Below are 27,820 nucleotides of genomic sequence, written 5' to 3' on the forward strand. Positions count from 1 at the left end.
AGATTTTCAAAATCATCTATGAAAGTAGTAAAAATCAATGCTATTCAAAGTGTCAGAATTAAAGTCCTGACTCCTGACTCACCCCTGGCTTTGGGAACCTCCCTTTATCTCCCAGGGCAGAGTTTTCTAAGGGACATAGGAATGCTCCTCTTAGATATAGGTTATTAGAGGTAACACAATCATGTGTACACTGTATTTGGTATTGAATATATAGCAGGTGCCTAGTAAACTATTACTTTCTATGAATAAATATAAAATTGAAATACTTTGAGAATAATATAAATGCTAAAAGAAAGCATGATGAACTTTTGAAATGGGTATCAAAAGTATATTGCATTAAGCAAACAACCAGTCAATATAGGCAAGAAAATGACTTAGCAGACTCTTTTGAAACACAGTTCTTTGACATAATTGACTATCCCAAATGAATTGTTTTGTAGTATACAAACCAAGCTCATGCAAAAGAGGAGTGTAAGCCAAAGAGTCAGTATCTCTAAATTTGGACTTTAAATATATCTTTTAAGAAAAAAGAAATGAAAATAACAAAATGGTCCCCTCATTGGAGAACATAAATGACTTCTAATAATGACTTCTAAGTAAATACACTGAGATTTGGAAAATCAATTAATTTATTCAAGGTCATAATACTAGCAGGTGCTTGGAGCTATGACTCAAACTCACATGTGTCTAACAGGATTAATATCATCCATAGTACATAGTAAGTGGTTGGCAGTTATTAGTATGCTGGTATTATTCTAGATACATACGTTATTATGCTACAGGAAATGGAAAACTTCCAGTTATCATATTATTAGTAAAATGAAGGTCTGCATCTAATCAGCATGGCTTCATGATTATAATCCGCCGCATCAAAGGTCACACTCTCAAAAAGCAGGCGACACATAGAGTGAAGCTCTGGGAAGAAGTGAATAAAGCTGGAGCAAATGCCCGTCCGTTTAAAGGAACAGGTGCTCGTGCTTACTCTTGCCCTGTAGGAAGATAGGTACTTTTTAAAGTGGAACTCAAAGTGAGGAATTTTATACAAAGTCATATAATTTTCTAAGTAAACAAGTAGTATCAAAGAGAAAGTAACTGGACTGTAGGCCGATAAACCATTACTGTGAGTCAAATTTGGCTCGCAGAGTTTGCTGCATCAGTGCCTTACCTCAATTCTTCTTACTTAGATAAATCTATTTTATCCTAGCCCTTCATTCAGTCATTTATTCATTCACTAATTCATTCTAAGAAAGTCAATAAAACACCAGACTTTAAGCATATTTAACTTCAATTAATTCTCAAATGCATCTTCCCTTTCACTCGGGCAAATCTTAATTTCATGGACATGCATACACACAGCTGCTTTCTATTGCTCAATTCTGCCTCCTTAAATGTTTTTTTCTGCTCCCTTGTGCATAAATTCTGCTCATTTCTCCAGACTCATTGCCAAGGCCACCCTTTAGTAAAACATTTCTGACAGTCCCCGCCCATGCTCCTCTCACTAGCTATATTTTTGATTTTTGTTTCCACAGAAAGATCAGCATAAATGGTTCATAATTCTAGAAGCGTTTTAATTGTGTGATCTTTACACCCCCAAAGGTATTGTGAGTACTGAAATGTCCTTATAGAACATAGATTTTGTACAGGGTAATCATATAATTTCCTGCCCAAACCTAAGATAATTTTGATAGGAAAGGGGGCTCGGTATTAAAAAATTAAGCTCAGCTGTAGGCACAAACCAGAAAGGTCCTAGGCCTTCAGGAAGTGTTGTCATTTTAATTATCAGGTCCTTGGGCCTCCTTCCCCTTCTCCTCCACCACAATTTTCATTTCTCTTTTGAGCAAATAGTTGTTATTTATTGAAAGTCAAAATAATCGGCTCATCACTTGTGGCTCAAGTGGCTAAGGCACCAGCCACATACACCTAAGGTGGCAGGTTCGAATCCAGCCCAGCCCGCCAAACCACAATGACGGCTGCAACCAAAAAATAGCCAGGCCTTGTGGTGGGTGCCTGTGGTCCCAACTACTTGGGAGGCTGAGGTAGGAGACTCGTTTGAGCCCAGGAGTCGGCGGTTCCTGTGAGCTGTGATGCCACAGCATTCTACCCAGGGGGACAGCTTGAGGCTCCATCTCAAAAAAAAGAAATAAATAAAGTCAAAATAATCAATTAAAAAAAAAAAAAAAAAAGAATGAGTCAGGCAATAATAGCAGAACAGTTTTCCCAAATAAATGCAGCAGATGAAATGTATTTCACCAAACCTGGTGCAAAGCAAATGTAACTGAAATGTAGGTCACGTACCAACTTTCTAATCATCAAGCTCCTTCAGAAGGCTCCTGACTTTCACTTCATGATCATTCATTCTTTGTAGAGTCCATTGCTTTGCCTCTTGGTGGTATAGTCAGCAAGGCGCGTTTGCCTAATCAGAGCTACTCAAGTCTGACTTCCCACATTGCTGTCCCTGCCTCTCAGCAGTCAGCTTCCGTATCCCCCGTGTAAACTCCTAATCTGCCTTTCTCATTCCTCTTCAGTTCCACAGGGAGGACATCTTTGGGTCTCATGCTGTCATTTGTCCACAGAACAGTTGATTTCAACAGAGCATTTTCTATACCATTCACTATTTGACCTCTCTGTTAGGAATCTGCCCCTGCTGGGTAATACAAAATACTGAGGCTCATAGCTTATTTTGTTGGAAATTCTCAAGGAACTGCATCCTTTCGCCAAGAGAGGTTGAAGTCACCAGCTTTGAAGGACTGCGTGGTGCCCTTGTCATTGTTCTCAGCCTTTTTATTGCTCCCTGCATGGCTATAACAGTCAACTAAGTAGTCACTTCATTATCCTTCCAGCCAAAACTTTTTCCACATGCCCACTGGAATGATCTTTCTGGAATACAAATCAGAAATCACCCCTCTGTTTAAAAGTCTTTAATGGCCAATATATTAAAACTCAAAACTTTGGTATCATTATATAATCAAACCCTCCCCAGTTTGTCCCCAACCTACCTGCCAGCTTCATTCCTCACTATTCATTTATCTACACCCAGCTGTCTAATTACATTGTCCCCCAATATCATTTCACATTTTGCTTCCTGTGTGTACTCCCTTACATGAGTCCTGATACTTATGCCCACATTCGAAATTTATACATTCTTAGTCATTATCCCAGACCCAGGTCAAATGATACTTCAAGCAGTGAGCTTGTAGGCAAAATTACTCACTTCTACACTTGGACCTCTCTGGTACTTAGTCCACATTATATTAGAACTGTCATAGGTCCTAGTTTGCTCAGGACAGTCCTGATTTATGCTTATTGTTCTAGCAACCTAATTGGTTTGGCATTTAGCCTGTATCTCCCATTTTTAACAAAATTTTATTATTAATAGTTCTGCTAAAATAAGTCACAGTGTATTTGTTAGATCTCCACTTTTTCTTTGATCTTATCTGGTAGAATGTGACATAAATTTGCAGTGCTCAGAGTAATTATAGCACTTGGTTTAATGTGAAAGACAAATACTATTTGTATTTCTTTGTTTCCATTTCTGGATGCTACGTATTTATACCTCACCTGTAAGGGTGGCATGTTACATGCATAGATAAAATGGAATATTGTGAGGTCTGAACATCTAACCCATTCTGATCTTGGATGATGGTGGAAGAAATAGTTAATGTTGTTGCCCTGACATCTACTTTATATAACAGCCAATTATATGACAGTTTGCTAGGGTTTGAAAGAAACAAAGCTGCCAGGGCATAAATTGGCAGAATTAGTCAAAAATATGGGAATTAAGTATTCTTGAAGTAAGTGTGGAAATAGAGGATAAGCAGTTGACCTATAGTTTGAATACTCTGGCCATGAGTATGCATGGCTTATGTTATTCATTTTACAGTATAATTTATTTGTTTTATGCTGTGTTATTTTTTGGTTGTGGTATCAGGATAAAATTGATCTCCTAGAATGAGTTTGGGAATATTCCTCCATTCAAGTTTTTGGCATAGTTAGACTAGAATTTGTCTTCAAATGTTTGGTGGAGTTTGTCATGAATCCATCAGGCCCTGGGCTTTCTCTGATGGGAGACTTTTTTATTACTGCTTTTATCTCATTACTTATTATTCAAGTTTTCTATTTCTGCATGGTATAATTTTTGTAGGTTGTATGTATTCAGAATTCATACATTTCTTCTAGGTTTTCCAATTTGTTTGCATATAGATCATAAGAGTCTCTGATAAGTGATTATTTATATTTCTGGGTAATATCACTTGAAATAACTACTTTTTTGGTTATGATTTTATTCATTTGAGTCTTTTCTCTCTTGTTTTAGTCTAAGATGTGTCAAATAGGTCATCTTTGCACCAAATCAACTTTTAAATTTTGTTGTTCTTGTATATCTTTTGTTAGTATCAATTTCATATTATTTTTTTTCTGTTCTGATCTTTACCATTCTTTCCTTTATTAATTTTGGGTTTGGTTTATTCTTGCCACTCTGGTTCTTTGAAAGGAGTCATAAGGCTCCTTTGTTTGTTCTTCTTTGATATGGGTGTTTATTGCTATAATTTCCCTCCTGGTTATGGTATGCTGTGTTTCCATCTGCACAGATCTCAAGAAATTTTTTTAAATTCTAATTTCTTCATTGACCCATTCCTCTTTTGAGAGCCTGCCATTTAATTTCCATTTATTTGTACAGTTTCCCAGTTTCCAAAGTTTCTTTTGTTTTTGATTTCTGGTTTTATTCCACTGTGGTCAGAAAAAAATATTCGATATCATAAAAATTTTTTTAATTTTTTTTTTTTTTTTTTTTTTTTGGAGACAGAGTCTCTTTGTTGCCTCAGTAGCATGCTGTGGTGTCATAGCTTACAGCAACCTCAAACTCTTGGGCACAAGTACTCCTCTTGCCTCAGTCTCCCAAGTAGCAGGAACAAGAGTTGCCCACCACAACACCTGGCTACTTTTAGGGACAGTGTCACTCTAGGTGAGGCTACTCTCAAACTCCTGAGCTCAGGCAGTCCACCTGCCTCAGCCTCCCAGAGTGCTAGGATTACAGGCATGAGCCACTGCGCCTGGCCAATTTTTTTTTTTTAAATTTTTTGAGATCTGTCTTGTGGGCTAACATATGGTCTATCCTGGAGAATGTTCTGTGTGCTGTTAAGAAGTCTGTTTATTCTTTAGCAGTTGGATGAAATGTTCTGTAACTGTATTTTTTAGTTAAGTTATTGTATTTCTCATTTCCATGATTTCTGTTTGGAACTTCATTATATTGTTTATCTCGTTGTTGAATTTCTCATTTCATTCATACATTTTTCTCTTGACTTCAGTTAGCATTCTTATGGAAGTAATTTTGAATTCTCTTTCAGGTAACCCTTTTAACTTCATTCCATTAAGGTTACTTTCTGGACATTTAACTACTCCTCTGTTCAAAATATTTTTCCTGAGTCTTCATTTTTCTTGATTATCTATTTTGATATACATACATTATACAAAGCACCTACCTCTTCTAGTCTTCTCAGACTTGCCTGTTACAGGAGAAGACCCCCAACAATTGGCCTGACCAGAGATTCTGGGGTCTATACCAACTTTTTCCTCTTTAAGGAGAAGCAGTCAGTCGTGGTTTCTATATCATTCCTCGGCGCTGAGCCAGCAGAAGGAAGCTATGGTGGTCTCTCCATGCTTTCTTAGGTATGGCAGATCTGTCAGAGCCCTGAGACTGGCGAGACAGTTTTCAGTTCTTTGAGAAGCACCTGAGAAGTCTGAAATGAGTGGTGAACTAAAATTTGCATATGGTGCATGTTAACATACATGGGACCATGGCAGTATCATTGACAATGTGAAAACCAGAAGACACAAATGTGTTTACAAAGGATGACTTTTCACTTAAGTCAAATGAAAACTCTACTAAACTAATTTTTTCACTTTACATTTTAATTTCTCTTCTGCCTTTATGAAAAGCGTTAATATGCCAGGTCCCTTTGCAAACAAATTTCACAAAAAGTTAAATGAGTCTAATGTTATATCAATAACATCAATTGCTTCTAATAGAGAATCAGTAGCTTCTATATCCTCAAATATTTAAATTATGATACATATTTAATTATTTAATAAATTAATAAAATCAAAGTGATGTTTATTAATTTAATATACCAACAATTTAAAATGCACGAAAAATTGCCTTAAAAATACCAATAAAATAAGAATATGCCAAAAATACGCTATAAAAAATACAGTAAGAATGGCGATGCCTATGGCTCAAGGAGTAGGGTGCTGACACCATATACTAAGGGTGGTGAGTTTGAGCCCGACCTCGGCCCCCCCCCCCAAAAAAAATACAGTAAGAAAGAAACCAATTAAAGAATGAGCATCTGTACCAAAAATGATTATTTTTCAAAGGTTAACTATTCAGATAGTTCATATAAAGATATTTCTTTTGTACACAGATAAATTATTTTGATTGTTGAGAAATTATTTTTTTAAAAATAGTTTTGTATATATGATTATTTTCAGAAGTTTATCAATAAAATATGAATTTCGTTGCTCAAAACATACTTTAAATTACATAATTCTAATTATTTTTTGCTTTTTTATTCATGCTTAAGAATTTTTCATTTTGAAAAAGGAAGTCACAAGATTATTTTCAATAAGGCTTTTGCCCTTTTAAGTCACTAGATTTGAATATATATATTATTATTTTAAAGCCATGTACATATCTTCCATCCTTCTTAGACTCATGCTTCTTTGAAAGGTAAAGAATATTATCACTCTGACAAGTGTTATTCCCCCAACTTAACACCGTCCCTGGTACTCAGCACTTAATAAATGTTACCATTTCATTTAGTGGAAAAATCTAATGATGTAAAAAGAAGAACAAACAAATGCTGTATGTTGGCAGTCAGAAGTAATATGAAACCATTTTATTTAATATTTCCCTTTTTTTGCTTATTAATTCTAATACTCCCCATATATTAGAATTTTATTTCAAAATCAATTTTTATATAACTCTCTCTAATCTTTGGATATAAAAATGGTTTCCCATGTAAATCCCTTTGACAGTCTTTATCTTAATATTTCTTTTTGATTCCACAAATATTATACCATCAATTGTATCCTCACTTTAGTCTACATCTTTGATCATAAGAATCAAGGCAGTATTTTCTCTGATTAAAATACATTTCCAAATAATGCTTAATACCTGGTCAACAATTATTTGGTAAAATAATTAAATGCATATACATTTTTGATGAAATACTTTTAAATATTGTGGAACATTATCTTTACATCTGTACATTGATGATGAATTTATTTTATCTTAGGATATAGCAAAACTAGATTTGTTAAGGTCACATGTATTTAACAATGAATGTAATAAACTCAATGTATTTAGATCCCTGATAAAAATTGGTGATATTGTAAAAAGAAACCTAAGTAATATATAAGTTTTCCCAAAAAGCACATAAGTAATTTTTTATAAATAATGCAAAGATATCTCCTTATATTTAACATAAAACAACATATCTTGAAAAATTATTTCTACTGTGTATAGTAAGTAGTTATAAAATGTATTACTTTTCATGTCTGTTTTTTTTAATACTCTGGGTAATGAGGATTATAGAGAAAAACTGCCATGGATACAAAGTATTTGTTTTTAGTAGGATAAAACTAATTCCATTTTGAAAGTAAAAATTCATGATCACAAATTAATTTCTAATTTATTATAAAAACAAGGTAGAAAAATTCATTTTGTTATAAATTAATGCCACCATACCAGGTAAAATCACTAGAATAAAACAGGACACTGGTATGAAAAATTGGAAGATTTTATATTTTTGCAAATATTCACTCTATTTCTTATGTCATAATTTTACCTTCTGTTGTGAATTTGTTTCTAAAAAGATCATCTTCATCTGGTTATTTTAGCAAATTAGAAGTAAATTTACAATGAGATCAATCACATAGGAAAAAATTACCTAGGTGAAATTTTAATGTTACTTTCCAAATCTGAAAATTAACTTTTATAATCTTGCAAATATATTAGACATGGTACATTGTGGAAAGTATTAAATATCTCACTAAAGAAGTTTAATAGGCAAGGCACTCAATAGAATGGTCTGGCATTTCTGGAGAGAAGTGAAGCCTAGATAAATAATTTGGACAAGGATTAAGCTAAAAGTGTCATTTAAATCATGGGAATGGAAAAACTTACCTAGTGAGAAATTGTGAAAAAAAAAAAAAAAGGGAGAAGAGCATTCAGGAATAATCTCTAAGGTACCCTAACCCTACATCATCAGTTTAATAAGACATGAAAGCAAATGGTACCAAAAAGAGAATTAAATAAGCCAGAAAGGGAACCAGAATAGGCTGATGGAGAGGCTAAGAAAAGAAAGTACTTAAAGAAGGAAGAAATAGTCAGCTGCAAAAATGTTGCTGAAGAGTTTCTGAAAGATAGCACAAAAGTTACCAATGAATTTGCCAGCTAGGATTTAAAAACAGCACTTTGGGGAAAGAGATGAGAGGCTGATGGTAAAACTAGAGAGCGCTGTATAGACCTCCCTTAGGAAATGATTGTTCAGTAGGTTCCCTGTTTCAGAAAACAGAGAAATGGAAAAAGAAGCTGGAAGAGATTAGGGACATGAAGAGGTTTTGTTTGTTTGTTAAGATGGAAAATATAAGCTACATTTGCATGTTATTGAGAATGATTCAGGCCAGTACTGTACATGCTATTGAGAATGATCCAATGTGCTCATGATTCAGAAGAGATGAGAAATGTTCAGAAATAAAGTCCTGGAGAAGTAGAGAAGGTCCAACACCAGCAACATAAGAACCAGAGTTGGCTTTACCAAAGATACCGTCTCCCTTGCAACAGATGGGGGAAAAGAATATGGGTGCAAAATCTATCCCTGTGTGGATAGATTTGATAGTGTTAAGAAGGGGATGTTTCCATCTTGTTGCTTCTACTCTTCCAGAGAATTGTAAGACAAGAGATCTAACAAAAGAGAGGAAGGTAAGAATAAAGAGAGAAAATGAAAGAACAGTTGGAGTGGGAATGTTTTGATATTATAATTACTTAAAAATATCATCTGATATGCAGGACTGCAGTTACATGTCTAAACTTAGATATAGAACGGTAAAGTTTTACTTCTGTTATTTTGACAAATAACTACAGAAATAACATTGAGTCTTTCTTTTTGCTTCCCTTCATAGTAAAATATAGGTAGCAAGAAAATTTTTATTTGTAATAAAAGTATACAAATGGCTCAATAGTTCTTGCCTTTCCATTTGAAACTAGGTCAAATTTTTTTATTATTTTTTTGTCAATTTTTCCATCAATAAACAACAGTCCAAGTCCCACTAGTAGGCTGTGTTATTTCTGGTTATGGGATCGGCTTATGCTGAGACAGCACACTCTGCTGGTTAAGAGCCCTACTGTTTGAGTTCAAATCCCAGCTTTGCTAAGAACATGCACTTAAGCCTCTGAGGCTCCTTTTACCTATTTAAAAATGGGGATGATAATATTACTTTATAAACATTCCATTATTTAGTTTAAGAATATAAACTTAGCTTTGATTCAATATACTCTCAATAGAGAAAGTAATGATTATTATTATCATTATTTTATTGGCCTCTATTTAAAGTTAATTGCCTTTTGGGTTGAATAACTGTTTCTCTTTCTTAGAGACACAGACTTTATTCATTTCGACACAATATATACTAACACAACCCTACAGGTAAAACTGTAATGCTGATATCTGTGAAAATTAAGAAATTAATACATTTAAAGTGTTATAAATGGGTAGTTCTTTGGACTACTCCAAGTGGAACAATAAATAGGTAGGCAGATAGATGCTTCTCTTATTTTCAAATGACACTTACAGATTAATAATATGTTTTAGAAACTTCCCTTTAAATAATCATATCATTGATTCTTATACTGTGCTTAACACTTCGAGTGCATTTTATTACAAAGGTCTATTACTTTTATGTAAGAAATGTCCCTTGGACCTGGTCTCACACCTGATTTTGTACTTTAACTGCCCCTGAGTAACTGTGGAAAGTTGGGAATATTTCTTATCCTTATGAAGCCTCAATTTTCTCATTGAAAAAATGTAGATAATAATACTATTCATACCTCCTGAGAACAAAATGAGATACAGTTCTAAATGTTGAAAGTGCTCAATGAGTTTTACCTATTAACAATATTACCTATTCACATATACTTTCATTTATGTATTTTTTCTCTATGACTACAATCATTTTACAGGATAATCAGCTAATGTAAGAAGCACAATCTACAGTTGTACAACAGACTAGCCACTTGATAAATTTCTATTTGAGACTAACCAAATTTTAAATAAGCCCATCCTTTTCAAGTGAAGAACACAAGGAATAGAATGCATCTTTTATTGTCACTTCTATGGGATTTTGTAAGTCAAATCCAAATGATATTTAGGTGTTACAGCATAGAAGCCTATTATTCACTTTCCAGAATGTTCCTTTTATGATATCATTACAGGTGAGATAGCAAATTTATTAGGAATCTTTATCTTTCTTGAAAAGAAAGCATGAATGGCAGGCTTGAAACCAAATAGGAAAAAGAAACTGATGTTCATTTCTTCATTCAGGCAATTTGAAATAAAGATATTCAGGAAATGAATAGAAATTGCCCATGTTAAGACAGTGGTGATTAGTATAGTGTTTTCTGTTACATACACTTTTATGTTTATTAGTTTAAAATAGTTGATAAATTATTTAATGCCAAAAAGCCCTCATTCTATTAAAACATTCTATATATTATTCAAGAATAGGAAGGGATATGAGGGATCAAATATCCACTGAAAAATTAGTGTAACAAAAACAGAAAGAAAATACAAATAACAATTATGCAGTACACATGAATTTTATAGACACCCTGTATATTTTGAGAATTGTATGCTGCAAAAAAATAAAGTAAAAGTTATTGGCTCGGCGCTTGTGGCTCAAGTGGCTAATGCGCCAGCCACATACACCTAAGGTGGTAGGTTTGAATTCAACCTGGGCCCACCAAATAACAATGATGGCTGCAACCAAAAAAATAGCTGAGCATTGTGGCAGGCACCTGTGGTCCCAGCTACTTGGGAGGCTGAGGCAGACTTGCTTGAGCCCAGGAATTGGAGGTTGCTGTGACCTGTGATGCCATGGCACTCTACCTACAGGGACAGCTTGAGGCTCTGTCAAAAAAAAAAAAAAGTTATTAATTTTTTAAAAATATGTGATATATACTTCATTATTATAACATTATATAATTGCTCTTTAATCATGTTACTTATGTGACATTCTAAGGCCTTATTCTCAAAAAGACATAGCATAGGTCCTTAAATGTTTATTTATTTTCTTTAATGGCTATAGTTTCTGTGTAATACAGAAAATAATTATTGATGCTAACATTATTATAACTTTGCCTACCCACAAACACAGAGTATAACCAGCACATATACACAAATTTTGAATAAGAAAATAAGACAATATCTTTCACATCAAGTAATTGTTCCCATGTGTATTTAACTAATTGCTTTATGAATAATTCCAAGAGGAAAAAAAATCCTTACTCTTCCATTAAATTTCATCATTCTTTCTTGTGCTTCAAAATCTTACTCCTAATTTGCTGATTAACTGAAAGAAAAAAAAAACAATAAGGAATGAACACCTCAAGTCAACTGAGCCCAAAGGCAAACACCTAGTCCCACATATCACATATTACCATGTTTCCCCGAAAATAAGACCTACCCCCAAAATAAGCCCTAGCAGGATGCAAAGAGAAAACCACATAATGGCTGAGTTTATCATAATAAACATTTTACAAAAGATCCCTGCCCACAATGGAAGACTATGATTGCTCCAGACCCAATAATGCAGGATGCTGTGCTTAGTGCTCTGCTAAGAAACATTGAAGAGTTAATTCAGTGGAAATAAAACCAAATCTCTACCCTACTTGCCTTTACATTCTCCAGTGTGGACAGAAGATGGGGATCAGAATGTGGGTCTTGATATTTTCTTAACAAAAACAACTCTCTTGGAAATTACTCTCATGAAGGTACCATGGATGTTTTTTAAGGTGGATTCAGATTTATTTCAGTCATAATTTTTTATTTGTAGATATAATCACTGCCTTCCAATAATCTCTTGATGGGGTTTATTATTTTATGTTATTTACCTAAGAAGGAGAGAAATTGAATATCTGGAGCAGTTAAAGGTAGAAAGAGGACAGTTTAGTGCAATATTTAAGGGTTTATATTTACAATTGTATGTATATTTTAATTGTATGAAATCAAACAGCCTGGAGTTCAAACTTTTGTTCTATCTATATTCAGTTTTTATAAAAGTTAGGACAGGTCACTTCTCTAAACTTTAGCTTCTTTACCTCTAAAATAAAGATAATAAAGACATTTGACTCATAATTGCTCAGGAACGCTACTTTATCAGTAAGAGGAAGCAAAATCTGAAAGACTCCTTACTACTACAGACACACTACAGGATGGGAGTTAAAAGACCAAACAGATTTTGCTTTATTTAGGTGATTGGTAACATGCATTAGAAGCATATTTTTGCAATCTCATAAAAAATAAATCATTGAAAAATTAATACTTTCAAAAGGTTCCCTTTTACAAAGCAACTTTAAAAATCAATCCGTTCATAATTGTAAGTACAAATACTTATAGATAGGTGATCACATTTTTGTTGTTCCTGCTTTGATGCAGTGTCAGACTTAAGATCACATCACGATTTTCTCTCTTTTTTTTTTCTTGCATAATTTACATTTTTTTTTTTATTTCAGGTTGATGTGAAGGCACAAACACTAGGTTACAGTATTTGTATATGTTAGGTAGAGTCCCTCTTATAGTTGTGTTCCACTCTCAAAAGGTGTGCCAAGACCCTTACATTGTGTCCATTAAGTGCGAGCACACCAATCCTCGTCTCCTCCTTCTCTCACCCCCCCCCGCCCCTTGTTATTGTCCTCTTGGTTTCAATATGGCTTTAACAGTCAGAACATCACGATACTGAATAGAAGTTCTCTGGTTCTTTTTTATATGTACTAGGTAGATGAGCTGCCACAAGTTTGTAGGATGTATTTATAGATTGATCAGCATATTAATGAATAATCTATTTATTGATTATCTATACACCTATCAACCTACTTAGTTACTAGCATACCTATATTCTCACCTACTCATCTACAAAGGGTATATAGACTAGAGCAGACGTCCTCAAACTATGGCCGGTGGGCCACATGCAGCCTGCCTAGGACATTTATCCGGCCCACTGGGTGTGTTTGCCGCCACTGCCTGTCCTGCTTAGCAGCTGACTCATCTCAGGGCCCACAGCCTGGCCCTCCTATGGTCTGAGGGACAGTGAACTGGCCACCTGTTTAAAAAGTTTGAGGATCCCTGGACTAGAGTGTTTATCAAGACCACCACTATCCAAAACAATTTGAAATCAATTCAGTTCTATTTGAATCTGCTCATTTTTCTGTATTCTCAGCACCTAGTACAATACCCGGCATATATTATATTAAGTTAGTGTACATAAATGAATAAATATTAGTTACATGTCTGTAATTCAACAATACAGATCATTACCTTAATTTGAAAAATATTAAAAATAATTTGTACAAGTGCTGACTCCTACATTTATGAATATGATTTAATAGCTAAGTGGAAAATTTAATAACATCTTCATCTTGATACATAATTGACATAGGCATTGGGTTAAATATATTTCCTGGTGATTCAAAAAAACATTTTGTTCAATTAACCTGAATAATTGGAGTTAACTCTTTTAGTAAATGTGCCATATATTGTGCATAGAAAAGAATGATTGTTTTCCGACAGTTTCATACTGTTGTCATCTTTCATAATCATTTTTAAATGTTAATTTTTAGATAATTACGAATTTATGTGCAAATTTAGGAAACTCTTCACCAGTTTTCTCCAATGACAATATCTTGCATAGCGATAGCAGAAGTTCACAATCAGGAACTTGATGGCAGGTTACATTGGTCAACCTTATTCATATTTCACCAGTTTTACATGCACACATGTGTGTACACTTCTCTAGTCACATGTGGATTTCTTTGCTGCTACAAAATGCAGGACGGCTCTATCACAAAAATCCCTGATACTATCTATAGCCACTTGACGTCCCTCCATCTCCTCATGAATTCAGTTCCTGGCAACAACTTATCTGTTCCCCAATTTAACGTTTTTTTTCACTTCAATAGTTTTATATAAAAGAATCAAACAATATATAATCTTTCTATACTGTAATTTTTTTCACACCCAAGAATTCCTTTTAATCCCATTCAATTTACTTGTACCAATCATTCCATTTTATTGCTGAGGACTATCCTCTGGGATGGACTTACTAGGGTTTATTTAACCCTTCTTCTATTGAAGGACATTTGAGTTGTTCTGAGTTCTTAGCTATTATGAATAAAGCTGCAAGGAAAATTTGTGTACCAGTTTTTATGCGAACATAAGTTTTCCGTTCTCTGGGATAAATGCCCAAGCATATAATTGCTGGGTTGTATGGTAAGTGCACATTTAGTTTTGCAAGAAACTCTCATAGTTCTTTCCAGCATGTTTGCACCATTTTATATTCTCCAAGCAATGTATGCATGAGTGACCCAGTTTTCTCCATAATTTTTCTAACATTTAGTGTATATATATATACATTTTAAAATTGTAGTTAATGATATGCATATTTAGTAATAGTTCATAAGCATTTCCCCAACAGTTAATGAGCGTGAACATATTTTCAGGTGTCATCTGATATCCTTTTCTTTGAAATGTCTTTGACCCATTTTGTATTTAGATTGATCGCTAGTTTTATTTTTCCTGTTTTTTTTTTAAATTTTGCTTTCATTTTCTTTCTTTTTTTTTTTTTAATGGAGACAGAGTCTCACTTTGTGACCCTCAGTAGAGTACTGTGGAATCATAGCTCACAGCAACCTCCACCAACCCCTGGGTCCTTGGGTTTAAGTGATTCTCTAGCCTCAGCCTGCCAAGTAGCTGGGATTATAGGCACCTGCCAGAATGCCCAGCAATTATTTGGTAGAGACGGGGTCTCACTCTGGCTCATGCTGGTCTCGAACCTCTGAGCTCAGGGCAATCCACCTGCCTCGGCCTCCCATGGTGCTGGGACATTTAGGAGTTCCTTCTATACCTTAGATGTAAGTTCCTTGAGGGATTTGTTTCATGCCAATATTTTCTCGCAGTGTGTACTTTTCTTCTCATTTTCTTTTTTTTTTTTTTTTTTTTTGTCTTTCACAAAGCATCTAGTAATTTTGAGTAGATCTAATATTTAGTGACTAAAATTCTGTGCCACTTCTTGTAACAAGTTAGCACATGAATTATTCAATAAATAACAAATAAAATGTGTTTATTAGAAAGCATTTAAAAATGAGCTCAAGCATTTTTTCAGTTACCGTTCTAAAGTCCAGAGATATGTGGAGGGTTCTGGTTAAAGTTGATTTTAGTACTATCAAAACTAAAGTTTCGTTTTTGTCTTTTGGTAGGTTCTGTTGCCACGGCATGTCGTGACCCAGGGGTTCCCATGAATGGGACTCGAAATGGGGATGGAAGAGAACCTGGGGACACGGTTGTTTTTCAGTGTGACCCAGGATATGAACTTCAAGGAGAGGAAAGAATAACCTGCATTCAGGTAGAAAATCGATACTTCTGGCAGCCCAGCCCACCAGTCTGTATAGGTATGAATTAAAAAACAATTAAAATTTTATATAAATATAAAACAATGGTTAACAACTGGTATTGATGTTATTAAGAACCACATTCTAGAATAGATTCTATATAAGAGTCTAAAATTTCAGAAGACAATGAACCTCCCCCAAATGTATACACTTTTAAATGATCATTATTTTTCCATGGGGTAAGGATTCATAATTTCATTAAATTCTCAATAGCTCTAATATCCTTTAAAAGGTACAAATCCAAGCTCTTGTAAATATGTCTCCTTTTATTTACTATATAATTGTAGTTATCCATTACCTTTAAGATTTAACGAGTGAATTCAGACTATTTAAAATGGGCCATGTTAATCTTGCCTTTAAAATAAGTACTTCTCCTAAGAAAATTTTATCAGAACTTTATTAGAGTTTCAAAGCTTGGACTTTTCATTCAATTTACGTAGTCCAAAAGAATTTCCATTTTTATTTTGATGATATAGAAGCTGTAGCAGCTTCTTCCATACTTTTGATTGCTTTCCTTTCATCCTTCTGCTCTGTTCTTGAATTCCCAAGTCACACTCTAGAAAGTTAAAACACAAAATATTTCTGTAGTGGGCCCAAGAAAGAGTTAGAGGAATGTATCGTTTTTGAAGTAAAAATGGTAAGACAATCTGCCAGATAAATTAAACCGGTTTAATCTTATATTCTTTTGTTCAACTGTTTTAGTATCGGGCCCATATTGAATTTATAATACATTTTGACCAAACTACATTTTCTGTTCTCAAAATTGTATTTATTTACATATTCTCTTCCTTACCATACTGTAAGCAACTTAAGAGTCCATCTTGTTCATCACTGCGTTCTTTATAACATTTGGCACATGCAAATGTAGCATGTTTTAGAAAGAAAACATTTTGTTCATTTTTATCCAACTCATAAAAACATTTCGATATAATTTCACAGTGACTTATTTTTGAAAGTCATATGGAAATTGAAAAAGAGTGCTGAGTACCTCAATCAAAAGCAAACAAACTCAAGCACTCAAATTATTCTGATTTATTTTACTCCATCATGTAACTTTTCCTGCAAAGATGCAAAATCAAATTCATCAGTCATTCAGTGTGGCCCCCCGGCACTGTCCTAAACAGTGAGAAATCAGCAATAAAGCAAAATATAAAAGGTCCCTGTTCTTACAAACCTGCTGTCCAGTGAAATAAAAACAAACCAAAATGAAACGAAACAAAACAAACAAACAAACAAAAAAGCCCTGAATTTTTACCTCTATTTTCTCTGTTTAATATCTTGAATTTTTAAAACAGCAAATGTACAAAACAAACATATATAAAGTCCCAAACTAGCCACACAGTAAACAGACAGCTCTTTATTTCTTCTGTAGAAAACAAGGCAGATGACAAGGAAGTCAGCGCATGAAAGAGAGTGACTTAAATGCACGTGATGAGGTCACAGCTTGCGCCAGTTCCGATCTGGCCATATTTCCCTTTATCTGCCTTTTCCTATTTACATCTAATTCTCCATGCGCTATTGCAAGATGCTAAATTAACAGACATCAAATAATTTATATTTGCTACATTCATAAAAGCAGGAAAAAAAATAACTTTTTCAAAGAAAAAGAGACTGAAAGGTTTCGTGTCTATTTCAAAAGTTTCATATTTTAGTACTCGTTAACATGAAAAATTCCAATTAAACTAACACTTCACATTCTAATTAACTGAAGTTTGTCTGTATATCTCATGAAGAGAATCTCTGTGCAGAGAAGAAATGAGAATGGTCAAACTTTTTGTTCTATCGTGATTCTTAGACGTGGCTAAAAGGGGTTGCTTATTAGAATTATCAGAAAGACTTTGTCATGTCAAATGTTTTTATGTAAAATCTTAAAATATTAAGCAGCTTACTAAAAGTCTAGGAAACACTAATATCCAAAATGCAAATGATTTAAGAGTTGTCAGATAAGCTGATATAAAATTCCATTTATAAACAAGAATATGCTTTAGCTAGCAAGTCCTATTCTAGAAAAAAAAAAAAAGCTGAGCAGTAACTCTCACTATATTGAGCAAGTTGTGGAGTATTTATTTGGATTGTGGTACTGCGTATTATTTTTTGGTAGGAAAAGATAGCTTGAGGAGAAGATATGCATTAGAGCTTCTCTGAGGAAGAAAATAACCTAAAAAAAAGTCTGAAAAATTGCTAAGACTGCAGAATGCTTGACCTTTGAAACTGATAAGAAAGAACTCAATGATTGGAAATACTACACCAAAGATTAAACCCTGAACTTTCTAGAAACTCCATAAGTCTATGTCTCAGACCCCAGAGCATAAGGCGTTCACTTGCATGCGGAAGTAGTCAGCCTGACAGCACATACCAAAGGGAAGAGCATCATCCTTAAGAGAGTTAATAGAATTCATTCCAACAAAATTGACAGTGTGAAGATGACTTTGACACTGCCAGAGGGAAAATAGCAGCACTTAGTATGAAGGTAAATGAGAAAGACGTTCATGTGGGTGGGCTTCTGAGAAAGACAGTTGGCACAAATAAAATGGAATGGGGGGAAAATAAGAACCTTGTAAAATAGTCATAAATAGTTGATGCCCATCTAACTGCCTCACAAGAAACTACACTCAGAACAAATCATTAATGTCAGAATTCCGTGGACACTAACTGAACGTTGAATTCATGAATCTCTGACATATATTTTGAATGCTTTATGAGTAGATGCATAAAATAAAAATGCAGTCCTAAATGCTATGTAAAGCTGAATATGTTTAGAAGACAATTTTCTTTACTCATTGAGTGTTTAGGATTAAACAAATGTCAGGTAACATTCCCACTTGTGTCGCTAGCTCTCATTGATTTTTAAAATCAACTGCAGCATTGAAATATATTAGGAAAACATTGATAAATGATTTAAATGGTAAAATAAAAAGAATTTTAGATGATCTTATAACCAAATAATAGTGTAATCATGGACAGTAACCAGGGAAATGCTTAAAGATATATGCAATGAATTTTCCTATGCATTTTGTGATAATGGACATACATATATAATGTACCAATATATGCATACATTTATATAAAATTTCTTCTCCTTTTTTTTTTTTAGACAAACTCTCACTATGTTGCCCTCAGTAGAGTGCCGTCACAGCTATAGAGCATAGACATCATAGATGTCATAGATGTCATAGAGCTATATGTCACAGCTCACAGCAGCCTTATACTCTGGGGCTTACGCGATTCTCTTACCTCAGCCTCCCAAGTAGCTGGGACTACAGGTGCCTGCCACAACGCCTGGCCATTTTTTGTCGCAGTTGTCATTGTTGCTTAGCTGGCCTCGATGTATGTGGCTGACACCATAACCACAGTGCTATGGGCACTGAGCCCATTTATAAAAAATTTCTAACAATAAAAAGGTCCAGTAGAAAATAAGAAAAATTAAACAAAATTACCCCCATACTCCTAAAGTATACATAATCCAACAAGCTTAGCACCTGAAAAAAAATCACAAAGAGTATTTGGCTGCTATTCCAGTGTTTTCAGAAGCCTGTGTCCATATGTACATACAGGGGTAGCTCATTTTATTACACTTTTCTTTATTGCGCCTCACAGATGTTTGTTTTTAACAATTGAAAGTTGTGAGAACCCTGCACCAAGCAAATCTTTGGCACCATGAGTCTAACAGCATGTGTTCATTTCATGTCTCTGCGTCACATTTTGGTAGTTCTCATACTATTTTAAATTTTTTCATAATTGTCATATCCATTATAATAGTCTGTGTGATCAGTTATCCTTAATGTTTGGGGGCGCCGTGAAATGTACCCAGAGTGTTTCCTTAAAGCAAGATGTTTTTAGTTGGAAAAAAAAAATAGTCCTTAGAGAACTTTGTTTTATTTTGAAGATAACAGACATTTGAGGATGTCTCTAGATGAAGAGGAAAGAGCCAGAAGAGAGTAAGAAAACTAATTCATTGACAAAAGATTTTGGAGAAGAAAGAGAGTTTATGTGATCAGGTTGGAGGTGTTATCTTTATTGTCAGGAAAACTCTTTATCCTTGGATTGTAGCGAGTATTATTCAGGAGGCATTTAAGTTTGGAGAGGGAAGAGAGCAGAACATGGAGATAATGATGTCTAGTCATGTGCTACATCACAGAAATATACAGGCGATAGGAAAGCAGTGATGAATAAATTGTCTCTGAGCAACTAGATATTTTCAGTATCGTCAGTCATCTGAGAGTGACTGTGGCACCGAGCTGAGTAGCAGAAGGGCAGTGAAGGAATGCAATAAAGAACATCTATAATTTAAATGGCAAAAAATGAGCAAATTACAATGATAAATTTTGCATTTCTAGACTCAGGCAAAGAACAGAGATGCTGAAACTTTGCCAGAACCAAAATTCTCTTCCTTCTAAAACCAGTTTTATAGTCAAAGAATCTATATGCCTTATAGTTGAAAGAGATATTTATCTCAACATCTAAAATTTAAAAACTCAGATAAAGGAAGAATGCTGATGTGATGATTGTGTTTAGGAAACGTCCCGAGAATGTGAGAGTCCCAATATAGGTCAGTCTCTTTCATATATGTGTGTGTGTGTTTATAGTCTATACTTTCTCATCCCACCAACAAGGACCGTCATTTACTTACCTATTATTTTGATGATACCAATTCTGTGTGTGTGTGTGTGTTTGGGGTCCACTGAGGTTATAAAGAATTAGGTTACACTGCTTGCATTTGTTAGGTAAAGTCCCTCTTACAATTGTGTCCCATCCCCAAGAGGTGTGCCCATACAGGGTAATTCCCCATCCCACTCCCTCGTTCACACTCCCCCCACCTTGAATTCAGTTTTTCTCATATTTGGGTATGTATTAGATTATCTACTGGCTTCATATTAGAATTGAGGACATTGGATTCTTGCTTCTCCATTCCTGTGATACTTTACTAAGAGTGTGTTCCAGCTCTACCCAGGTTAATACAAAAGAGCCTCCATCTTTTCTAATGGCGGAATAGTATCCCAGAGGACACATATAACACAGCTTGTTACTCCATTCCTGGGTTGGTGGACATTTACATTGTTTCCACATTTTGGCCATTATAAATTGAGCTGCAATACACAGTCTAATGCAAATGACCTTGTGATAAAATGATTTTTTTTTTCTTCTAGGTAGATGCCCTATAATGGAATTGCAGGATCAAATGGGAGGTCTAATTTGAGTTTTTTGAGGAAATATGTAATTTTTGGATCATAAGCTATTTTAACAAACTTCAAAATAATCCCCTAAAGAATCTGTTCTCAGAATTTAAAAAAAAATTTTATTACTTTTTTATTCTCAGAATTCAACCAAAAATTTTTTGAGCCTCTTCATTGAAGTGTTACAGAAACATTTGGGGCTGCAATAATAAACTGTAGTGACTGCTTGTTTTCATCAAAAGACAACTAAAATTTAGGAATATCCTGACATTCCATATAGGCATGTGTTTTTGTAAAGAGTTTTAGATTATCAGATAAATACCAGTTTTCACTCTTTAACTAGTATCAAAATCTCTTCCTATGCAAAAAAGGTGCCAGGGAAGATGACAAGGAGCTAAATGTTTCATATCCTGCTGTTCCATTTACTATTAGGGGTTTCATGTTGATTTATTTTACTTCTAATTTTTAACTTTCAAATATTTTGTAGTCACTATAGAGAACACATTTTTACGAGTATTCTAAACTGCTTTTCTCTTGCATGAACCAAAATAGTAATAGAAAAAGACAAATGTATGAATGCATTTTTTTTTGTCTCTTGAAAGTAGCTGAATTCATTGTATGCACTTATGTCTGTGTGTAGTCAATATTTTAATGGTCCTTTCTTAAAGCTAGCATCCCATACGCCTGTGTACAAGTCAGATCTGCACAGAATCTTTAAAGAAGCTTTTTCACAAATATTGGCAGCTAATAAATTTTATTAACCACTTAAGAGGTTTTGTCTGTTTGTTTAAATTAAAGCACCCTGTGGAGGCAACTTAACGGGATCCTCGGGCTTTATTCTCTCACCCAACTTCCCTCATCCATATCCACACAGCAGGGACTGTGACTGGACTGTGACTGTCAATGCAGACTACGTCATCTCGTTGGCTTTTATCAGGTGAGTTCTTATACATTTCCACCTTAAAAGAAACCTTTCTTTGGTTATTTTGTTTTAGCATTGTACTAGACACATTTTTATTCTTGTATATAGCACTTTTATTATTTTTTTCCAATAGTAACACTTCGCAAATACCAAAGCCTTTCACAATAGTATAACAGTTCTGAAGGACAGTTATATGCGTATCTTTATCTGATTCCATTGTTTTATCAACTGTCATGAAGTTTTATCTCTTTATAATTTTTCTTTCTCTCTGTACTTAACATCACTACCTCCAAAAACAGTCTTCCCTAAGCTTCAAGATTAAAAGGTCAATACTTCAAGTTCATTTTTGCCTTTACATGCACCATCCAAAACCTTTTCGAAGTATCTAAAAATCTATAGGTACAAAGCACTGTAGGGCCTGGGAAGAAACGTATTCTTCATTAGTTTCTTTTCTGCTGGTCTCCTTAAGTCAAATTGAACCCCCCCCCCAAAAAAAAGTTGATGGGTCATTTCTGTGTGATTTATCAGCAGAACTGATCTCAGGATAGATCTTTACGTGAGGGCATTCCCAAATTTGAATCTATTTAGCATGGTAAATTTCAGGGCTGGAACCACGTCCTGGGGGAGGCAGCCTGTATGGGAAAGAGTACCACTGGGTTTGAGCTCTCTCTGCCGTCTACCTGTTACCTTGCCTGCGGTATTTACTTGAATGAGCCTCCATTTCCTCACAAGGAGCTAATAGCTAGTATCACAAAACCTGGTTTCTTTCCCTTAAGATTTCAATGGGAATATCAGGTAATAGCCACTCAAAGTTTCCTAAGTAGAAAGAAAAGTTCCTAAATTTCACTGGCTAAGACTGATGTAATCAGTCCATTGACCCTTGTAACATAACCTCTTCTGAAACCAGTGTCTTAAAGTTGCTTGGTACTCATGTAAAATACTAACTTAATTATATAACATTCTCTAACATATTGAAGCAAGGCTTTTTTTAAAGTAAAGATAATTTGAACATACGAAAATTTAGCAAAAGTGTTAATATGTTTTTTTTTCTATAATTTGTACTGATACATTGCCAGTTGAAAATACCAAAGTGACAAAAATGATAACGGTAGTTCTTTGCCAGGATTCCATTATAAGACAAATTCCTGAGATCCATATCAATACGATTCCTGTCTTCAAGGTCGAGGAAACATTAGTGCTGACATTAGAAATATCATGATGCATCCACACTACAGGACTTAATTTACTCATAAAATTATTTTAGTTAATAACTTGGGGATAGAAGGCTATATTACATAAAATGCATAACCAAAATATGATTTCTTCTTGCTCTACGATTTGTTATGTGATCTTAGGGAGACCACTGACTTTTCGGGGTTTAATGTACTCATGGGTAAAGCGAAAGTCATAATCTCTTCTTTACACCACAGGATTGTTGGCAAACCTTGTATATGAAAAGTCTGGGAACTTCTGCACTATCCTTGCCTTTCCTTACCACCATCTATGTACAAGTAAACTCCGTGTCTGGACTCTGCTCCTTGGCACATACACACGTTAAGGATGAGAATCTAATTCTATAGATTTAGATTCTAGGAGGATCATTTGATCATTATGGGGCAATTCTTATATCTTTGAAAGTTAAGGCTTGTTTATTATGCAAATCTTGGAGTACTTCAAAAAATCGATTTGAGTCATTGACATGCTAAAATGTCCTTTTTCTCACATTATCTAATTTTGGCAATGTATTGGTTTGATTTCTCCTACATTAGGTTCTAAAAAAGAAAATATATTTATTTTCAAGAAAAAAGAGTGCTTAGTGCAATGTGCAGTGCTTCATTTGGGTAATTGAAATGCAAATTATGTATTTCAACTTCTGTTTAAATCTGATACGTAGAGTTGAATTTTAAAACAACAAAAATGCTCATAAATTTTGAAGTTCAAGGCAAATAGTACCATAGATATAGGAGAAATGTTGGCATTTTCATGATGCAAAATATATGTATGAAATTATTTTGTAAATATATACTATTCTCCATGATTTACTGCTATAAAGTAACTTATATAAGGATATGTAGCTAACAAGGACAGAAATAAAGCCTGAACTCACATCTTTTAACTTCAAATCCTATGCCCTTTCACCTTACAAACACTCTTATTACCTCTAAATACAATGTCAATGTGAAAATTTCAATATGCCTTTTTTAATTTTCTACTGCCTATTTCATATTCATATACAGCGTCTTGCTACTGGGAAATTTTTTATATTATCTTATTTTGATAAAATCTATTGTTATTTTTAAATACTGAATTAATGTAGCATTGTGTGTTGATTACAGTTAATAACCTAGTCATAATCATTCTACTTCTCTGTTTTATATTTAATTTCTTTTTTCTTTTTTTAGTTTTAGCATAGAACCAAACTATGACTTCCTCTATATCTATGATGGACCAGACAGTAATAGCCCATTGATTGGAAGTTTTCAAGACAGCAAGTTACCAGAGAGAATAGAAAGCAGCTCCAACACCATGCATTTGGCTTTTCGGAGCGATGGATCTGTGAGTTACACTGGATTTCATTTAGAATACAAAGGTAAATACACACATTCGATGTTAGCCTCATGATTTAAACTATGAGTAGTTTACACGGAAAATAATTTTGTATGGGCAATTGTTAGTGGTTGGTTTTATGCACATTTTTAAATGCAGACTATGTACAATTTATCTCATAAAAAGGTTCTTGCTGTAGACTTTTCCTGTCAGTGAGAAGGAAATTAGCATTTCTCTAATTACTACCAAAGGAAATGTATCAGGCAAACAAATTAGCAATTAGTATACCGCAGGAGTTGGCTGGGGCCACAAATATTAAAAAACAAAACAAAACAAAACAAAACCCCTCATGTTCAGGAAGCTAAAGTTTCACTCAAGTATCTTTATTTATAGACGACTCTCAGTGACAAGGATAACAAAGTATGAGATTATATTTAAATTATATTTCAGAAAATGTCTACAGATATTTAAAAATGTCAATATTCAGAAGAGAGAAAATAAAATATGAGTATAGTAATAATGATAGTGTTTCTGGATATGCCTGCAAGTATTTGAATGCATTATATTAGAATGTATATGGATGTTTATAAATATATTTTTCTAAAGTGCATAGTTAATGCCTATAATAGGAATAGATTTAAATTTTAGTTGTTTCAAGTTTAAATTACCACCTTTTAAATGAAATATTTTTAAAGCCAGGCATGGTGGCTCATGCCTGTAATCCTACCACTCTGGGAGGCCCAGGTGAGTGATTGCCTTAGCTCATGAGTTCAAGACCAGCCTAAGGTCTTGAGAGACCTCATCTCTAAAAATAGCCAGGTGTTATGGGGGGGTACCTGTAGTCCTAGCTACTCGGGAGGCTGAGGCAAGAAAGTCACTTGAGCCTAAGAGTTTGAGGTTGTTGTGAGCAGTGATGCCACAGCACTCTACTGAGGGTGACAAAGTCAAACTCTGTCCCACAAAAATAAAAAAAGACATATTTTTATGTTAGTAACTGAAAATTACGTAGAATAATTAAATTTCAAAATATTCAGCACCCAACTTGGCAAATCTCAACATTATGCATATGTACTTCACTCTTTTTATTTTTGTTTCAAGAAATCGAATATTATGTATACAATTGAAACTCATTTTATAATTTTCATGAAATAGGGGTTAATCTCTTCAGGTCTATTACAAAAGGTCATGATAAATTCAACACAAAAAAATGAAGCTTCTTTTACGGAAAGGGACAATTCACAAGTCAACAAGATACAGGTGTTTGGAGTTCTTGGATATCTCTATCATCACTTAAAAATGTATCCCAGAGTCAGGATACTGCTGCCAGTGGCCAGGGTCTAGATTCCATTGTAAACAAAAGACTGAGGATTCCATGGATCTCACAGGGCAAAGTAAGAAAGTAGAGAACACGCAGGCAGCTGGGCACAGACAGTGAGGATTTGGTGTGTCACCTGTGTAATGGGTTTGCTGTGAATGCCACCTGCTGTGTACCAAAGATACTGGGGATGTTTGGACACTGGGACTGTGAGTTAGGAAGCCGAGGTCTTATATACATTTGAGCTTTGGCACCCCACCACTCTCTTCACCTGGTAGATGATTGCCTCATTGTATGCTAAGACCCAGGAGCTGTCTATTTATGCAAACCGTAATCAGCTCCTGAGGTCATTATCAAACATTCAGCTCTGTTCACTACAGTATCCTCCTAGTCTTGAATTTAACACTTACCTTTTCCATTTGTGTATACTTGTTCATATTTTTATATTTCCCATCATAAGCATATCTTTCATCTTATTTTCATGCAAACTTTATATGTTCATCATATATATATATATCCTTCTGAAAATTGCTTTTTCCCTTCTTAATTGTTTTGGAGATTTATCATCGTTAAAGATGTACAACTTTAGTTTATTAATTTCTTTAAGATATTACATTATTTGACTATACCACATTTAACATATGAGCTTTTCTACCAAGAAACACATAGGTTCTTCCACTGTGAGGAATGAATCAGGATGAATTGAACTTGCTTTTACGTATCCTCTGAGCATATCTGTGAGACCCTCTTGGGGACATGTGTCTTCTGGGAATGGGATTACTCGGTCAGAGGGTATAAACATCTTCAGTCTAACTTCATATTGCCAAATTATTCTCCAAAGGGGGTGTAGCAATTTATGTTCTTAGAATCAAATGATGGGAGTTTAAGAAACTCCACAGTTTTGAAAGAATAGTGCCCTTATGAAATTGGAAAGTTATTAACTTCATGGATGTTAAATGGCATTTAATCATTTTCATTGCCTTTCATCTAACTATTATTAAGCTGAGCATCCTTCCTCTGTATTGCATATTGAAGTTTTTGTTAAGGAAATATTCTCATCGTTGTATACTTTTCTAATTGTTTTGCTATTTGTTTTTTATTTATAAGGAATCCTTTATGTATTTTAGATAGTTATCATCTATTATTTTTGTTATAGCCAGTATCTTACACTATCTTATTAAAATTATTACACATTCTTTTGTGTTTCTCCTGCTGTACAAAGTTTTTACAATCAATATCATTTAACTTTTTGTTTTCTTAATGACTTGGGTTTTTCTATCTTGTTTAAAAATTTTTTTCTTTATTATGAGTTCTCATAAGGATATTTCCCTAAACTTGCATCCAAAGTTTAAAAGCTTTACTTTTACCCTTTCAGTCTTCAATCTCCCTGAAGTTTAATTTTGTGCCAGCCAGGAATCTAATTTCATTTTTCCATAGAAATAATTGTCCTAGCATCATTTATGGACAGGTAATTCTAGCCCTTACAAATACCAAGTTCCTGTGTCTGTTTCTGAAGTTTCTCTCCTGTCCACTAGCCTAATTTTTGATTTCCAGGCCAAGACTTCTCCGAACTTCACTACTATAGCTTTAAAATAATCTTGATGTCAAATAGATTAACTATATCACTTTATTCTTCTTAAAAATCATTTTGTTAAAAAAATCATTTTGTTGCCATTTGATCTCTTATTTTGAGTTAAAATTAAACTTATTTTACCCATTGGATGTAACTGGGTCTGAATTAAATTTTATTTATTCACTTATTTATATCTTTAAGTTTATTCTCTATGTACACTCCCAGTGGTTCCAATAACCCCCTACACATACAATAAAATACAAGCTTCTTCAGAGTAAGGACCTTCTGTTTATTGCCCACTACACACTGAATGCCTAGAATAATGTTTACACACAGTAATCATTCAATATTTGTTAATTAATTATTTTTGAGAGATGAAAGGTATTTTCTGTTTTAATTCAGAGCATTCTGAAACATAAATAACACTCAAGATATATCCCTATCCTGCATATATAAGTGAGAACATGGCTGAGGACTAGCTACTTATGTTTGTAAGCTGGCATGCTTATAAATATCTGTTTAAAAAATAAAGAAAACTTTTATCAAGTCTGTAGAGGCACAGCAAGGTTCT

At 34.2% G+C, this 27,820-nt stretch overlaps 1 protein-coding gene across 2 annotated transcripts in view; it reads left to right on the top strand.

The window, feature by feature from the left end:
* CSMD3 (CUB and Sushi multiple domains 3) overlaps nt 1–27,820 on the top strand; it is a 1,080,374-nt gene that overhangs the window by 804,208 nt on the left and 248,346 nt on the right. For both annotated transcript variants that reach the window (XM_003782396.2, XM_003782397.2), the window contains 3 exons: nt 15,527–15,718; nt 21,691–21,829; nt 24,217–24,404. In XM_003782396.2, the coding sequence (XP_003782444.1) occupies nt 15,527–15,718; nt 21,691–21,829; nt 24,217–24,404 (519 nt within the window). The remainder of the gene's footprint in view (nt 1–15,526; nt 15,719–21,690; nt 21,830–24,216; nt 24,405–27,820) is intronic.

This window comes from Otolemur garnettii, unplaced genomic scaffold (genome assembly GCF_000181295.1).
Source record: "Otolemur garnettii isolate 467f Iridium unplaced genomic scaffold, OtoGar3 scaffold00004, whole genome shotgun sequence".
In the NCBI taxonomy this organism is placed as follows: domain Eukaryota; kingdom Metazoa; phylum Chordata; class Mammalia; order Primates; family Galagidae; genus Otolemur; species Otolemur garnettii.